This window comes from Mus pahari, chromosome 1, assembly GCF_900095145.1.
Source record: "Mus pahari chromosome 1, PAHARI_EIJ_v1.1, whole genome shotgun sequence".
Taxonomy (NCBI): domain Eukaryota; kingdom Metazoa; phylum Chordata; class Mammalia; order Rodentia; family Muridae; genus Mus; species Mus pahari.
The window spans coordinates 135,150,077-135,167,918 of record NC_034590.1 but is presented as its reverse complement, the minus strand read 5'-3'; the positions used below and the strand labels follow the sequence as shown (position 1 = coordinate 135,167,918).

Sequence of the window (17,842 nt, the reverse complement as noted above, 5' to 3'; positions counted from 1 at the left end):
AGAGAGAGAGAGAGAGAGAGAGAGAGAGAGAGAGAGAGAGAGAGAGAGAGAGAGAGAGAGAAATATTTACAAGCTACATGCAGGGAAAGCTGTCCCCTGAAATAAGCTGTTTCCCACCGCGGATGGGCGGGGCAGGAGCCTCTGGTCGCAACCCAGCAGAGGGACTGCCCCTTCCAAGTGTATGCAAGAGGTCTGGTCCCCAGCTTTAAAATTCTGGACGAAGGCACCACTTGCTGACCTCTCCTCTCCCCCAAGTGGTGGCTGGCCCTTCTCAAGTGTGCAGTTGTCTCCTCCCTGTCCAGGCCAGCGGTCGTCCCGGGCCCAACTGGGCTACGAGTGGCTGGACGCTGCAGCCTTGCGCAGCGCGCTCTGCTCCTCAGACTCTTCGATTTTGAGCAGCCTGTGGCATCCCCCAGCAGGTCCCCAGATCCTTGCCCAGCACCCTCCCTTCCCTAGGAGCAGCGGGCCACCGTGAGCCAGCAGGCAGCAGCCCCCACGGGTCCTCCTGCCTGAAGTTCAACTATGCTACTAGAGGGAGTCCTACTGGTAGTGCAAGGTAAGAACCAACAGGAGACCACCGGGGAGGGCGGGCGTCCCGGAAACTCGCTCCCTCTTGGGCTGTCAGAGTGGGGTTCTCGGTGTCCGCTCCGCCATCCAACAGCTCTTCTGGACCATTCTCAGCCACTAAGCTCCCTGCTCTCCCTCATCAAGCCCGGGATGGGGGTGGGTACGGAGTTGCGCAGAGGAGGGTCCTAGGAGTGATGAGGGAGGCCAGGCATCCTTCTCTCTTTCCGTCCCACAAGACTCCCGAACTTCACCAGGTAGTTCCCAGGGCTGGTGCAATACTGCCATGCAGAAACCCAAACTGAAAGTCCCTTTGTGCCCGCAGCCTTGCAGCTTGCCAATGCCCTGGACCTTCCCGCTGGCTCCTGCGCCTTTGAAGAAGACACATGTGGCTTTGACTCCGTGTTTGCGTTTCTGCCTTGGATTCTAAATGAGGAAGGTAAGGGGACTCCGTAGAAAGGTGCTCGAGGTGAACTTTCTTCACATCTTGTTCCTCCCAACCCTCCGGAAGTAAAGTTATCTTGGAGTTCCTTCCCTTTGGGAGGAAAAGTGTGTGAGTCATGAAACCTCCTTCCAACTCTTCTGCAGCAAAGAGTGGCCAGGGAAACCACTGGGAGGCGGGCGGGGGTGGGGGGGGACAGCTGTGTACCTGGCTCTGAGCATGCGCTCCTACCCCCAGCACACCCTATGGAAAGGGACAAAGGGGGATTCTGTTAATGGTTGTTGCCCCTAGCTGTGTGCCCCCTGCAGGCCGATAGCCTTGGTACTCCTCAGTGGCTACTTGCCTGAGCTGAGATTGTCAATGGGACTAGCTCGCAGGAAACTCTGCAGAAATCTTTCCACATGATTGTGAGCGTCCTCTGTGCTAAGCTCTCCCACTTTGGTCCGCCTACAGCAGTTTTACCTATGATTCATCCTTTCCTGTCCAGTATCTAATTCAGCACTGGACAAAAGAGTTAACTCCACCACGGAGTGCCTGAAGCCACTGGGCTAGCGCCAATTGATCACAGTCACATTACTCTGCACCGCTGGGGTTCCGGTGAAAACGATTAAGTGAAAAGGAGTCTGTAATGTTGTGATCTGTTTTCTTACCCTTCATTGTTACAGAAAACAAAAAAACATTCCAGTAACAAACACTGGTGTCCCTCTCCTTTCCTTTCTTCACTCTTATCTCCATCATTTTGAAATTTGTTACTCTGGACCATTTATTTGGGCTTGGAGTAGACTCCCTTAGGAGATGTGCTGCTGTATAAAGGAAGCCGGCTGAGCATTCTCCCAACACAGGTATCCTTGGAGTTCAAGTCATCCAGCCTGGCTCCCTGGAACAGGACCCTTGCTTAGGACGGAGGGCCTGTGACCACAGTCCTTCCTGCCCATGTGTCTTTGGAAGCCTTGCCTATGTGAGCTTCCCTGACTGGCACAGGTGGCTGATAATAGCATTCATATGAGAATCTGAGCTTTCAACTAGTCACGTGGTTGACTGAGTGACCACAGCTAGGAGGGAAAAAAAAACAGAGGATACTAAGTCAATAATCATCTTTGTCTTCAACACTTGCCAGGTCTTGAGTGCGGTTTATTTAGGTTTATATGAGAAAGATGTTTAAGGGCTCCCTGCCTTGCTGGTGGCTTAAGAGAAGAGTTTAAGCTTGTCACTCCTTCATTATATTCTCTGTTCTGACTGGGTTTGAAAGATTTTGAATGATAACTCTACTTACGTTATGGTAGTGGCTTTGAGAGCATTATTCTCAGTTTTCAAGGCTTCTCAAATGCCTTCTAGTTTGAGGAGGCCTCAGGATGACCCGGCGGGCACCTTCCAATGGCTTCCTATCCATTCTTGAGAGTCTGATTCAGTGGTCTGGATTGGGGCCTGAGAATTTCTCACATGCTCCAAGATACTGGGACCGCTGCTGTTTCTACTGATCTAGGAGCCACACTTTGAGAATCCCGGACTACCACAGTGTACACACACACACACACACACACACACACACACACATACACACACACACACACTACCTATACCCATACCTATGTCATTAGCCCCAAGTAAGACCAGGATCAAAATGAGCCACTCACCTGAGAGCAAACAGTGCCCGAAGCTCACTTGTCTCAAGCTGCTGTGGACCTAGGAAAAAAGAAATGGCTCGCTCTCTCACAACCAGGACTCTGAGTCCTTGCTTGCTCACTATGGCCTCCTGTCAGATCAAACTTGCTTCCCATCCAAAATCCTGGGCGAGCATGCTGCTGCCTGCTGAGTGCTAGGGCCTCCCAGGCTGGCAGGAAGTGCTGCCCAGAACTGGCATCTTTACACCAATGTGACGGTTAAACAGCCCCCTCCAGGGAAAACAGGAAGACACTTATAGGAAAAGGTGATTAGAGTTTAATCACATAATAAATGTGTTGTGGCTCTCTCCCTTTCTTACATGTAGCCAGTGCTTTCTGGCTGGAGGCTAGGACCTCTGGCTTGGCTAGAGGACATTAATTTAACCTGTCCTGAGGACTCCAGAGCAGAGCAGCCTTGTTGGGCTTCTATTCTACAGATCCAAGTCTCAACGGCTGAAATGTGGACACAACTGCCCATTGCAGACTCCGGGGCAGTAAGGCAGATGTGTGCCAGCTGCTGTACTTGCCAGCTACAAAGGGACCACTGAGAATTCCCGTCACTCTAGATTGGGAAGTTAAAACAATAAAATTGTCCCGGGTTAAAATTTGGGAAGCTATTTGAAAACCTGTGCTTTATTGCAGAAACCCTTTGAAACAGATTCCAGACACTTCTGTGGGCTGCATTCACCAAGAAAGTCTGTGAATGTCACAGACTTTTACCCACAAGTCCTTGCAACACAAATAGAACTTCCTATATGTCCTTGATCAGTAGGTTAACCTACAATGGAGTGAGCAATGTCAATGTCCAGTGAAGAGTGAATTCCAGAAATCAATTTGCAAATTAGAATCTCCTAAGGAGGGTCTGGGAATGATTGACAAACACCCTAAGCCATAGGGTCACTCCCCTGCTGTGGGAAACCATGTGAGGCCCATTTCTTGATTTATCTGAGTATTAAGTTTCTACACAATTTTAGACTGCCTGGTTCATAGTCATTGTGTTTCTCTCTCTCTCTCTCTCTCTCTCTCTCTCTCTCTCTCTCTCTCTCTCTCTCTCTCTCTCTCTCTCTCTCTCTCTCTCTCTCTCTCTCTCTCTCTCTCTCTGTGTGTGTGTGTGTGTGTGTGTGTGTGTGTGTGTGTAGACTGCCCCTTCCACTTTCCCCCTGACATCTGTCAGAGCAGAAGCTGTTGGGCCGAGGATCCTTAGAGACCAGACAGTTGGCCTCATCGCAATTCAGATTAGTAACTGAGTGGGCTTTGCTCTCAGTTTTGGCTGAGTAGCTTAACCTTCCCTCTAAAAAGCCACTAGCTGAACTCTGGGAGGAAGAACAAAGGTACTATTCTCTTACTTAGGAGAAGAAGGAAGATGTGGGGATTATTCTGTCAAAGGTGAAGAAGAAACTCAACACATTTATGAGGAAGATCTACTTTATGCTTCTTTGATAGTGTTCAAGGAGATAGAAATTTCCCAACAGATGTGTGTCTTTTCTTCCCCAGCATGAACAACAATATGGAAGCTGGGAAAGAGTAACCATTGGCAGGGTGGGGACATAGTAATGGAGTACTATTATCTCCTTGTAATGTATGCATGCATCACTTTCTGGTACCCCTTTCCGACACCCAAACTCTGTCCGTATCTTTTAAGGATACACCCCATTGACCGTCTGAGTTTCAGTTCTGCACATAGTCATGTGCCGGTTATTATTAATAGTGATAAATCCTGCCTGATTCTTCTTGAGACACAGCTGGCCCCGAAGTCTGGCAAGGATCCCAAAGAGACTTTATGGAAGAGGAAGTCATTCTCTCCTTTACTGCGCCAACCTGGGAAGGCCACTGGAGCATCTGACCAGACATCACCAGGTTGTTAAGGAAGCTCTTGTCCCCACTGGGCCTGGGTTACAACCTCTGCTGACTGTGGAACTTTCCCAGAAGAAGCTCCACTCACCCACAGTCCTGCTGGATAGAGACTGAAACCCAGAACAAGCCTAGAATGTTCCTTAGGTGCCTCTCAAAAAGATACTGGCTAAGTATCTTAGAGGCATCGGCTGCAGCTCTCTGAAGTTACCTTGATGTACTTGCTGCCTGTTTGAGCATGACTGTGGGCTCTTGGCCTGAGCATCTTGGGCCCTGCTCAGTTTCTGCATACGATGTATGAGCTGGACCTCAGAGGTCCAATGTAGGCTATCTGCTTCTCACACTGTAGCATGGGCAGGCTGACACTCATAATTGGGTACAAGTTCCATGGCAATCCTGGGGCAGGAACCTGTCTCACCTGCTCAATACCATTTTTCTCTACATAGCTGGCAAACAGCCTCTTTTTGCTGAGCCTAGGCTTTCAAGCCTCACACTGTTAGTAACACTTCATCAGAGATCCAGTTGTATGTTTAATACGTGGAAAAGCACAGATTCCCAAAGGTAGTGTTTGGGGCCTCTCAGACCCACAGGGAACTAGATTTGATGCCATGTATGTATGTATGTATGTATGTATGTATGTATGTATGTATGTGTATAGGTATAGATAGATATAGAGACAGAGATATTCTCTCCAATTTGTAAGACCTGCATGCCATTTTTAGTATAGAGGAAAGATCTTGGCTCATAGTTGGAACTCAATACATAATTGAATGGACAAATTGAGCACCTGACCATGAAAATGACATTGCGCCTTTTTTCAAGTTCTATTATTTTTCCTTCACCGTCAATGCCAGTTCCTTATCATAAGATACAGCTTGAACAGGTTGTTAGAAGTCTAGATGGCCAGCTTGTATTAGAACCAGGCATTATTCCTTCAGGCATAGTTGTCTTAGTTAGGGCCTCTATGGCTGCCATGACCAAACACCACAACCAAGAGGAACCTGAGAGAAGAAAGGGTTTATTTGGCTTACACTTCTTGATCATAGTTCATTACTAGAGGAAATCAGGACAGGAACTCAAGCAAGGCAGGAACCTGGAGGCAGGAGCTGAGACAGAGGCCATGGAGGGATGCTGCTTACTGGCTTGCTCCTCATAGCTTGTTCAGCCTGCTTCCTTATAGAACCCAAGACCATCAGCCCCGGGATGAAACCACCCACAATGGGCTGGGCTCTCCCACACCAGTCACTAATTAAGAAAACATCCTACAGGCTTGTCTGTAGCCTGGCGTTGACAATATGAGGGCATTTTCTTTTCTTCTTTTTTTTCTTTCTTTTTCTTTCTTTTTTCTTTTTTTAAAATGTTTTATTAGATATTTTCTTTATTTACATTTCAAATGCTATCCCGAAAGTTCCCTATACCCTCCCCCAGCCCCTGTTCTCCTACCCACCCACTCCCACTACTTGGCCTTGGCATTCCCCTGTACTGGGGCATATATAGTTTGCAAGATCAAAGGACCTCTCTTCCCAATGATGACTGACTAGGCCATCTTCTGCTAGATATGCAGCTAGAGACGCGAGCTCTGGGAGTACTGGTTAGTTCATATTGTTATTCCACCTATAGGGTTGCAGACCCCTTCAGCTCCTTGGGTTCTTTCTCTAGCTCCTCCATTGGGGACCCTGTGTTCCATCCGATAGCTGACTGTGAGCATCTTCTTCTGTGTCTGCCAGGCACTGGCATAGCCTCACAAGAGGCTATATCAGGATCCCTTCAGCAACATCTTGCTGGCATGTGCAATAGTGTCTGGGTTTGGTGGCTGATGAAGATACAATTTGCAAAACAAAAGAAAACCAAGAAGAAGTAAGACCAATGTGTGGATACTTCATTCCTCCTTAGAATAGGGTACAAAATACCCACAAAAGGAGTTACATAGGCACTTTCTTAATTGAGGCTCCCCTCCTCTCAGATGACTTTAGCTGTCAAGTAGACATAAAACTATTCTGCACACAAGTCGTGGCTTTTTTGTTGTTGTTGTTCTTTCTGTAAGCCTCATAAGAGCTATGAAGGAGCTGGAAAGATAGTTCAGTGGCTAAGAGCACTGGATAATTTTCCAGTCTCTGGGTTCAATTCCCAGCTCCCAGATGGCAGTTCACTACCATCTATAACTGCAATTCCAGGTGATCTGATGCCCCCTTCTGGCCTCTATGGGCACTGCACACGTGTGATGCACAGACATACACACAGGCAAAATACCCACAGATAAAATAAAATGAAAAAAATAAAATAAAATAGGAGTAGTAAAAATACCTGCCTTGTAAGATTTTTGTGAAGATTATTCACACTGACGCACTAACACATAGGGAGAACTGTGTGATACACACAACCTGATCCTCACACTAAATGCCAGGTTTTATCTTAGCAAAATTATACACATTATAGATAAACATTCCTTCTTCTGGCTTAGCCTTCCGATACAGCTGCTGGGTATGGGGGATGTGAAGGATGCTGTAACTGTGTTTTGCTTTTAGCTTTGCCATTTGTTTTTTGTTACAGCCAGTGGGGTTAACTTTCTTATCATTTCTTCCATGTTGACCTTCAAGAGCTTCATCTTATCATCCATGTGCCTGGAAGATACATACATGTGTGTAATGAAAAGAGGTGGTGTCTAACACTTAGCCTGTCGTCTCATTCAGGAACTCACAGGGTTTTTTCATTACATCATTTTCTCTCCATCCTTATTTCTTCCCCCACCCCAGCCTGTTCTCTGTGTATCTGTCTCACAGAGCTGGGGCCTCAGCCTCAGTTGCTTCCTGTAAATGGTGGTGCAGATACCTCCTTGAGACTCCCAGCTCTGCTGATGCTCACCCCTTAGCTCCAGACAGGCCTCCAGGTTTTATCCACAGCCTGTTGAAATGTCTTTCCTGATTTTGGGATTTAGCTTTGACAGCTTCTGCCTGGCTGGCTTATAGGATAGAGGCTCTCAGTATGGCCAGCTCTCTCCAGGCCAATGTCCTGGCTGAGTTCTTTCCCTTAGATTAGAATGTTGACTAGGGAGCTGTTCTCTGAATCCAGGACCTCTCCCCCAGAATTGTCTTGGGATTTTTAGGATATTTTCCCTCTTCTAATTACAGAAGTCAGCCAAGGTCACATGATGCTGTCATGGGACTAAAAGGTCACAGGATGCTGTCATGGGACTTGATGCTTGGTTTGCCACCCTCAACTTTATTAACCTACAGTGACTGTGTTTTGTAACTGTGTGTTACAAAATTTAACAATACAATATTTAACAAAAGTTCTGACTCTTTCTGGGTGTGATGGTTTATCTTATCACTCAGGAGCTTGGGGATCAAGAGTGTGAGACTTGCTTGGGCTGTAGCACAAGTTCCAAGAATGAAGTTTTATCTCAACAAAAGCAGAAGATGGGGGAAGAAGGGAGTGAGGGAGGAGGGAGGGGGAGGGAGTCTTGGGATTTTTTACGATTTATTTACTTTTATTTTATATGCATGAGTGTTTTGTCTGCATGTGTTTCTGTGCATCATGAGGATGCAGATCCCATGGTCAGAAGAGGGTGTCAGATCCTCTGGCACTGGAGTATCAGATGGTTGTGAGCGGCCATGTGGGTGCTGGGAATCAAACCCAGGTGATCTGAAGAGCAGCCAGTATCCTTAACCACTGAGCCACCCCTCAAGCTCCAAAGTCCTAATTCTTGAGTCTTTATTCTTAGAATGTCAGTGTTTCTTTTACTACGTTACCCAAAGTCTGGTTCTATTTCTGCATGAATGTGCATCTGTGGTTCAGAATGGAACATGAAAATGACTGCCATTCCACAGTCCCTTCAGGTACAATAAAGAAGAGACACCATCTCCTTAGAAAACTATTGATGGCTACCATCTGTCCCTAAGCTGCCTAGCTTGGCATTCACAGTTCCTCACGGTCTGCTTCAAATGATATTTCTATCATTTTCTTCCTATTGATCCCTAATACACTGTTAATGCATCCTTATTCTCTTTGTCTATCTCTCTGTCCTATTCTCTGCACCTAACTTTCTCTCCCCTATTCCTACTTCCTCCTACCTTAAATGCTGCTGTAACTTGATGATGGCTTAATTATGCTAACTGAAGGGTCTATGTGTTAAAGGCTTGGCCCCTAGTGTATAGAACTGGGGAAGCACTACAGAATATGGGAAGTTCTTAGACCCTGGGGACATGTCCTAGGAAAGGACTATAGGACCCTACCTGTCCTTTCTCTTACTGTGTCAGTTTCAGATATGTCTGTTTTGCTCCTCTGTGTCCACCCATCATCGTATATTGCCATCAAGAGGTCACATGAATAAAGCTACCTGATCTTGGTCTCGAACCTTCAGAAACTGCAAAACTAAATGATTCTCTTTTTTTAAATATGTAAAACTAGTTGCCACTGGCATTTTATTGTAGTACTGCAAAGGTGGCTGATACAGATGCTGTAGGTGTTTTAGATCCCAGTTACTCATAAACCATTCTACAAGCCTCCCAGATGAATGGGACATTTCCCTTCCCTCTGTTTACACAGAGCTCTCCACTGTGTGTCCTATAAATTCTTCTTATTAGTGTCTCCTATTGGAGCCTCTGCCCTTCACCTCATCAGAGGCCTGATGGGGAGTATTTGGCATTAGCAAACACCCTGAACTTAATCAATCTCTAATGTCCTTCTGAAAGTAGAAAGAAAAATAAAAGCCTTCAATAGTTTTCCTTGTAGTGAAAGAAGTTTTGGTTGCCTTTAGTATCCTCTCCTACTGGATGACCTCAAAGACTTTAGAGGCTCACATTGTAATTTACAGATGTAACGGTGTAGTACCATCTAGCTTACCTTACCGATGCTTTGTCTGTGGTATGTCAGTGGACAAATAGCTCTTGGGTTATTCTCCATCAATGCTGCCTAAATGCCTTGACCCTCCACCAACATAAATAACCACAGTGAGGGCTTGAGAACACCCCTGCTGTCTCTGGGAAGTAGCTTTTGGCCAAAGAGGATTAGCTGTTGAAAATGGCATTTCTAAGGACTTCCAGTATGAGGTGTCAGTAGTGCTCATTTTTATGGGGGTAAGCAGAGATGGATACTCGTCTGCTTTAGGAAGGGAATCCATATGTAGGAAGGTAACAGCTGGAGAAACCAGAAAATAGGGACAGCAGTCAGTAATATAGATCTGCTGGGTCATCTGATTCTCCTGCTTCATGAGAAAGTGAAGTGTGTTTGGGGGACTCCGTGGCCAAGAATGAGGTAATGAAATAACCAAGCACTGTAATGCCAGAAGTCCATCGTACCATGAATGGATACTAGTCTATGGAAAGGGCTGTTAAAGAATATTTATCCTATCAACAAGCTTTTTAGTACTTGCTGGGGAGCTATGTTGGTAGGTGGAGGACACATTGCATAGGGTACAAGTGTATGGAGTTCCTAGACACAGTTTCTGTCCTTGGTGGCAGTCAAAGACGAACAGGATTAGACAAGTATCTATAATTCATGGGAGAGAATAGAAAGAACTGTGTATAGTCACAGATTATAATTGCAAATGACAAAAGTGACCATTCAAGTAAGACAGAAGGGAACTTGTTTGAAGGGAATCAGTTAGCTCCCCACACCAATAAGCTTTCTAGATGGATTTGAATAGGAATAAAGAGATGCAAACTATTTCTAGAGCTATTTCTGTGACTTTCCCATTAGATATTGGTTACTCCACACCCGGGCCTGTGTGTTCAGTAACTATGAGACTACGCTGGGTAGGAGGAGTATACTACCTGAAGACTGCTCAGTGGTCTGAGAGGTGATGCAAGGAGGATTGGAGCTGGGGAGTTGTGTATGAGGGAGAGAAATGAGTACTGGATTCACGTGGCCTGCTAGATGTTCCTGGATCCAGTAATGAGTCAAGGAAAGTGGCCCTCAGATGTCTAGTCTGGGAAGGTGCCACTAAGATTTGAAACAAATTCAAGAAAAGCATCATATGTAAGATAGGAAAGACATTGTATCTTCTAGGTTGCTTGGGAGAGATCCAAGTCCGGGGGTCGGTCTCTAGTAGGTGTTTGATGTAAACATCTAAAGTCTGCTCTGCTTTTGCCTGCTTAGAAGTTCTCTCACCTCTTCCATATCAAGCACCAGGGTCTGGCAGAGCTGGTAGTGTAAGAAGAGGCAACTCCTTTCTTGCCTCCAGGATAATGAGGAGTTTTGGCCTAACCTTTGAGTACATATCAGGATAGTGAGTAACAAAGCAAAAATCACAGACTATGATGCTGAAGAAAATTAATAAGGAACTTAGTGGTTTGTCCTGAGACCTTCCCGCACTGTTCTACTCGTTTAGTTGGAGATCGTATGTTTCATTGACAAACCACAATTTTAAGACCTAATGACAGCCTTTATATAAAGGTGGCGTGACTTTGGGTTTTGTGGGGGGGCTTTTGGTTTTGTTTGTTTGTTTGTTTTGGTAATTCATTTTTCTACAGACTACCTCTCCAAACCACCTAAGGTTTCATGTACAAGAATTTATTATCCAAATATTAACAGTAAGGGGCAGCATTTGTCTTGATATTCTCAGATCATAGTGTCTCCTGATTTGACATGTCTAAAGTTCTTTTATCCATCTGTTCATTGCTATGTGAACCAACCCCAGATGATCCCAAGTGCCAGAGATGGCACAGAACTAAAACAAAGACAGAGATAAGTACTGGGCTCAGCAGTGTGCCACGCATGTTCCCTGAAGGTCAGTAGAACTGCACTATAGCTGGAATGAGCCTTAAATTACTATTCTTTTTTTAAAAAAAAACCAGGTCACCCCCCTCTCAGACCTCCTCTATTTTAATTTTACTTTTGTTTCCCTCCCTCAATACATTCTCATGCTCATCTGAGAAAATGTAAGTTCTTTGAATAATAAGTGCTTTTTTTCTTTTTCATTGATTTATTTATTTTATGTACATGAGTACACTGTTGCTCTCTTCAGCCATATCAGAAGAGCACATTGGATCCCATTACAGATGGTTGTGAGCCACCATGTAGTTGCTGGGAATTGAACTCAGGGCCTCTGAAAGAGCAGTCATCGCTTTTAACCACTGAGACATCTCTCCAATCCCCTAATAACTTCTTTTAGTAACTGTAAAGTAGTTACCAGAGAATGGACTGGCCCAAGATTTAGATATCTTTTTTTTTTTTTTTTTAAACCTAGAACATGACTATTATGTGGCCAATGTCTTCTCGATAAACTCACCCTGGTTGTTTTAACCTGATGAAGAAGCCATCAGAGTCATGGAGGGAGATGGTTGCTCAGCTGGCACATCCAAGGAAGCAACATCATTCTTGCAGCATCCATTCCTGTTTAAGCCTGCCACTGTTAGAGACTTGAGGTTACACGCTGTACTTTATGCGCATAACAAATGTGACTGCAGAACTGGTACTGAATTATAGTATCAGTGGACATAAAAGATGATGTATTTGATGCATGTCATTAGGGGAATAACCTACCATTGTCTCCAGAGAATGGAAATGGGAAGCTAAACACCCTTTGTATTCCAAAACGGTGTCTCAAAACATTTTGTATTTAAATTATTGGGCGGGTTGGAGATAATACTTAATCTATCTCCCAATATTGCTTAATAGTGCACTGAAAACCAATGCAAGGTATCAGTGGATAAGTGGTCATTTAATAGCTCTGCTAGCAACTGATTTAGTAAAAGTTTCAAGAACCAATGGGGGAAAAAAGAATCTGGAAATCATTTGCAAGTTAGACAGACAGTAGCTGCAGAGTCTCCAAACATACAAATAGCCAAAACCTTGATCCCAGATGATGGAGACAGTTTAGGTGATAACAGCAGGAGGCCAAGAATGGAGCTTTATGCCCACGGTTAAGGACTAGGTGTAGGAAGGAGATAAAGGCATGAAAGAAGCGGAAGGAATGAGGATGCATGCAGGGGGAACTGGGAAAGAGAAAGGAACAGCAGACAAAGGGGCGGGGCCTGCCAATGAGAGGATTCAGTCAATGTCAACCTGGGCAGCACAGAGAGTGTCATACTGCTTGGTCATGAGGCTTGATCATCCATAGAGCTTGCGTGCGCAGCAGGTGTGTTCTTAGTGGGACGATGACAGCAGAAGAGGAACATACTGAATGGGACCTATTGTTTGGTGAAAAATTCTCAGCAAAAAGATTTGAATATTAGAGGAGGGATTCAGCTATTTTCTTTTGCTCTGTTTAGGAAGTGGAGTGCCCGGACCTTGCTTGCAGATTAGGGGGAAGGATCTAGCAAAGAGAGAGGATTCTGCAGACTGAGTTCCAATCAAGAGATGCCAGGGGACAGCTTGGGCCTAAGGGAACTCTAGCGACAGAAAATAGTAGTTCCCAAGGGAAGTGGGAAAGGGAACCCTATGGCATAGTCACACAATAATTAGGGCCTGTAACATAGAGCTAGCAGTACTGAAGAGTGCCCAGCCAGCACTGCTACTGCCCTTATCTCTGACCTTCACAACAATGGAGTGATTTTCCAGTAATTAAGATAAAACCAACACAGAGAGTGTTGCCAGCCTCAAAGGCTGGAGCTTCTGTGGATTCTGGACCATCCCCCACCCCCACCGCCCAGGATGTAGGATGGCACCTGTACACTTTCAGACATCAGCACCAGGAAGACAGATAGGCAGACGTTGTGCCAGTCTAGAGAACATGGAGAGCCTATAAAAAAAAAAAAAATACTGGTGAGGCGACAGATCCCAACTCTGCCCGCAGTTTCTCAGTTACAGCTAATGTGCGCCCCTTGCAGTCGCAAGCTCTTGGGAAGGGAAGCATCATCAGGGGCCAGCAAACGTAGTCAGTGGTTTTGGTTTTTTGAGGGTTTTTTGTTTTGTTTTGTTTTTTGTTTTTAGTCCATAACGGATTAGAGTTTGCTCTCAGAGCCATGTGGAGGATTCACTGCTGAGGGCTCAGCATAATCTCAGAAGAAAACTCCAGGGAACTTCACGGCCCAACCTACCATACTGTGGCAGTTTTAAGGGATACCCCTGAACTTCAGTCTCACTGCATCGTACTGAAAAAGGATTGAAAGTACATTCAGTTCAGTGTGCATGCAAGCTGGCTAGCCTCCGAGGCACATGGGGCCAGAGCTTATTCCATTTCTTGTAGATCGGCAATGCTGCTGTGCAGCAGGGTGATCTATAACTTAGCAAGATGCGTAGAGAAATTTCCATGCCTTATTTGAAACTGTTCTGCCTTGCTGCCAAGGAGAGCTGAAGTGTTGTTTGGAGCTGTGCTTATGATAAGATGACTTTAATACTCCGCACTTCCCAGCAAGCCATCCCATGCTAGCTCGTGTCTCGGTGTTTTAGGATGGAGTCTAATTTACTATTACAATTCAGGAGCTTTTCTCTTTTAAAGCCTCTAGAGCAGCCACTCTCACTCTTCCTAACACTGAGGCCCTTTAGGACAGTTCCTCGTGTTGTGGTGATCCCCCAACCATAACATTTTTTAAGCTACTTTATAACTATAATTTTGAGGCTGTTATGAACTGTAATGTAAATATCTGTGTTTTCTCATGGTCTTAGGCAACCCCTATGAAAGTGTCATTCGATTCCAACAGGGGCTATACCCCATAGGTTGAGAACCACTGATGTAGAGAATTCTATTTCTGTAAAATTATAAAACACACACGCACATGCACACACACACACACACACACACATACACGCACACGCACACACTGTAAGGTCAAATTCCAGAGGATTTTCTTTTGCAAATGTCTTTTGATCCTGCAAAAAGAAAATTTAAAGCATAAACCTTACCAACAGAAAAGCTTTGTGTTTTATTGCAAACCCTTAAATATAGGGAGTAAGTGTTGCAAATTATCACATATTTGTTCCTGAAAATGTTTTCCCTTTTTCACAAATGTTAATGGAAACTATATGAGCTCTGTGTGTATGTGTGTGTGTGTGTGTGTGTGTGTGTGTTTGTATGTGTGTGTGTTTCTGTATGTGTGTGTGTGTTTGTATGTGTGTTTCTGTATATGTGTGTTTCTGTATGTGTGAGTATTTGTGTGTGTATTTGTATGTGTGTGTGTCAACACTGACAGTGTCCTCTTAAGCTCATACTTGCTACACAGAAAGCATGAGCAACATGGATCAATTCTGAGTCCTGCAGGGCAGGACGGATTTTCATCTTGGTTGTTGACATAAACTATAGTACTTACCCATAGTCTGTCCTGAATACTGAATAGCACAGGAAAAATGAAGCTGGAGATGCAGCCAAAGAGGAACTGGACAGCCGTGCAATATGATTCACTCCAAGCTTGGGCTCATAAACTAGGACTTATCTACTTCATTAACATGTGCTTTACAGAGTGTTAATTTCAACAGGAAATTATGATAGCTTTAAAACATAAATCCCAAGTTTCTGACCACTGCAATTAGAGACCATGTCAATAATTGCCAGGGATGCCCTTAACTTCTGTCATGCTCAAATGCCCCTTCGTCTGTCGATGCCATTTAGCTGCGTTTGGGGAGAGGATGAGACCTGTATATTCATGTAAGCGCTAGGAGTGGGTGGCTCTGAATGTTTCCCACCACTCCTAAGATCTCCCCAGCTCCTTGTCTTTCCACAGAGGCAGCTACACACAATAAAATGTCACCAAAAGAGAGAACAGGACAAAACTAGTTTACATTTTTAATTAACCCCTCTCATTTGTCATTTTGGTTGTCAGGAAGCTATCTGTACTTTTGTGAATGTGTTCCTGCCATAAAATAAGTTTGGACACATTTACAAGCCATCAAGTGCTGAACATAATATTGGCCTGATAACTGAGCAAAAAAAAAAAAAAAAAAAAACAAAACAAAACAAAACAAAAAACCCAAAAACTATTCTCCATTACTCCATCGCAAGTGCAGTTAACAGTAGTTATGCCCAAGACAGTCTGAGTTCTAGACTCAGGACGATCTCGGATCCTCTTCTTGGAGACACGTGATCACTGAGCAAGGCTGCAGAGTGAGCAGTAGGGATCAGAGGGTCAGGCTCCATTTGGTCTCTGCTACCAGGCAGTGGTGCGTTATAACATGTTCGCATGACACGTTAAGTTTGCCCTTACATCTCATTTCAGAGTTTCTAAAGAAACTCTAAAGCCAAAGTGGACATTTCCTGGGTATGTCGACGTTGACGAAGACCCCACAGGAAGGCAAATGGTGATCAGCATCTTCTAAAGCACTTATTATATCATCTTATTATTATTATATGCTGGACACCGCACTGAGGCTTCAGCTCACTGGCTGCTTGCAGTGACCCAGTAAGGAAGACGCTCCTTACCGATGGCGAAGTTGGAGATGAGAAGTTTTGGTTTTCTAACATTTCCAAAGAACTAATAAGTCCTGGGTTTTAGCCTACATCTGTTCTCAAAGATGAAGAATCGCCGGGCTTGTCGTCGCTCTGGTCTCCCTGTTGCTTGGCATGGGTTCCCAACAAGCTTAGTGATAGAAATAATAGTAGTTAGGAAGACAGCTACAGTTTATGGGAGTGATTCCTCCTATCTGAGCCTTGGCCTGCATGTTTTATGGTGAGTAATTTGAACTTCTGAGCAGCCTGGAGATCTGGGTCTCGCTTTAGCACTGTAGAAAGCAAGGTACGCTGAAACAGGCCACAGAGACCCAAGGAAGCATGCCCATTTTATTTTTATTATAGATTTCTGTTCTAATCTGAATTCTATGAAGAAAATAACATTTTATTTTACTCACTTAATTTTTTTTTTCAATTCTGGGGATTGACCCCAGAATCCTGGATATACTCAGCAAGTGTTATAACTCTAAACTACACTCTCAGCCCAGGAAATAGAAATTTTATTATTTACATTTTCTCTGCACTGTGTGATGGCAGTCTTCTCCACAATTTCTGGTGTAGCTGAGAAAACCATATATAAAAACTTTATTTCTTCTAGACGTTTCTGTGCATAGAACCCCCACCACCAAATAAAGTCTAATTTGAGAAGAATTTATGCCAATCTTTTCTTTTAGAAATAGCACAGGGGCCTGGGATAGGAGAAGAATTTTCTGCTCAGCTCCAAGTTCAATGCGATTAAGTTGAAAACTTGTGTGAGAGTCTCCCACATGAAGAGTCCCCACGAGTGCCTTGTGTTGCCTGGACGGAGTCCAGTGTCATGTTTTTGATACTTTTGATGGCCTTATTTTGAGAATGAGTCAGAAATATTTTATGAAAAAGAAGGTAGAAATGTAATATCTGCTTGCCTTAGGGATGTGAGGAAGACATGCCTTATAAACCTAAGGACTACCAAATTTTTTAACTTCAGAATAAAGGCAATGAGTTGTTAGTCTCTCTCTGTGTGTGTCTTTATACTCTCTGTGTACTAAGCATGTCTTTTGATTCATAGATAGACCCTGGATTTCTCTTTAATCCTTACAGCTCAATGCGAAAGATAGTCTTTATTTAAAAAAAAAAAACTGGGAATCATAAAGAATTAAACACTTACAATGTTTTTCCTAAGACATGAATATATGTGGAGAGATGACTCAGGGGTAAGGCTGTTCTTCCAAAGGTCCTGGGTTCAATTCCCAGCAACCACATGGTGACTCACAACCATCTGTAATGGGATCTGATGCCCTCTTCTGGCATGCCTAAAGATAGTGACAATGTACTCAGATACATAAAATAAATAAATATTTTTAAAGGATATGAATATATACTTTAGGAAGCATAAAGATAATAATGGTGATGGTGTATGAAAATAAATACTTTTAGTTTTTTTTATTTCATTTCATTTCACAACCTACCTATAATGAGAGTGGCAACATTGGGTAATAAGGGTTCCTGTTCTTTAAAAAAAAAACATCACAGAGATATGTGTTCATCCATGTTTATTTCTGTCTTATTAATGATAGCCAATAAACAAACTAGCCAAGACACCAACAACAGATGAATCAATAAAAAAAACACTGTGCATACATACAGTAGGCTTTTTTTTAGTAATAAAGAAAAATAAAATCATGACACATGACCATGCGTGGCATGACGTGACACATGACCATGCGTGGTGTGACATGACACATGACCATGTGTGGTGTGACATGACACATGACCTGGAGATGATTATGTTAAGTGAAATAACCCATATTCAGAAGGACATTGGTAGAAATCAGGTGTGGTGATTGGCCTTTGCCATTGTTGCTTTTGCTAGGGTTGTTTTGGTGATGCAGGATTTTTTGTGATTCCATACAACTTTTCTATGTTTGGGGTTGTCTTAGTCAGGGTTTCTATTCCTGCACAAACATCATGACCAAGAAGCAAGTTGGGGAGGAAAGGGTTTATTCGGCTTACATTTCCATACTG

The 17,842-nt window shown here is 44.0% G+C and overlaps 1 protein-coding gene across 1 annotated transcript in view; it reads left to right on the top strand.

The window, feature by feature from the left end:
• The first annotated feature begins 187 nt into the window (after nt 1-187).
• Mamdc2 (MAM domain containing 2) overlaps nt 188-17,842 on the top strand; it is a 145,840-nt gene continuing 128,185 nt past the window's right edge. The window contains exons 1-2 of the mRNA XM_021210574.2: nt 188-556; nt 890-1,003. Of these exons, the coding sequence (XP_021066233.1) occupies nt 523-556; nt 890-1,003 (148 nt within the window). The 5' untranslated portion in view covers nt 188-522. The remainder of the gene's footprint in view (nt 557-889; nt 1,004-17,842) is intronic.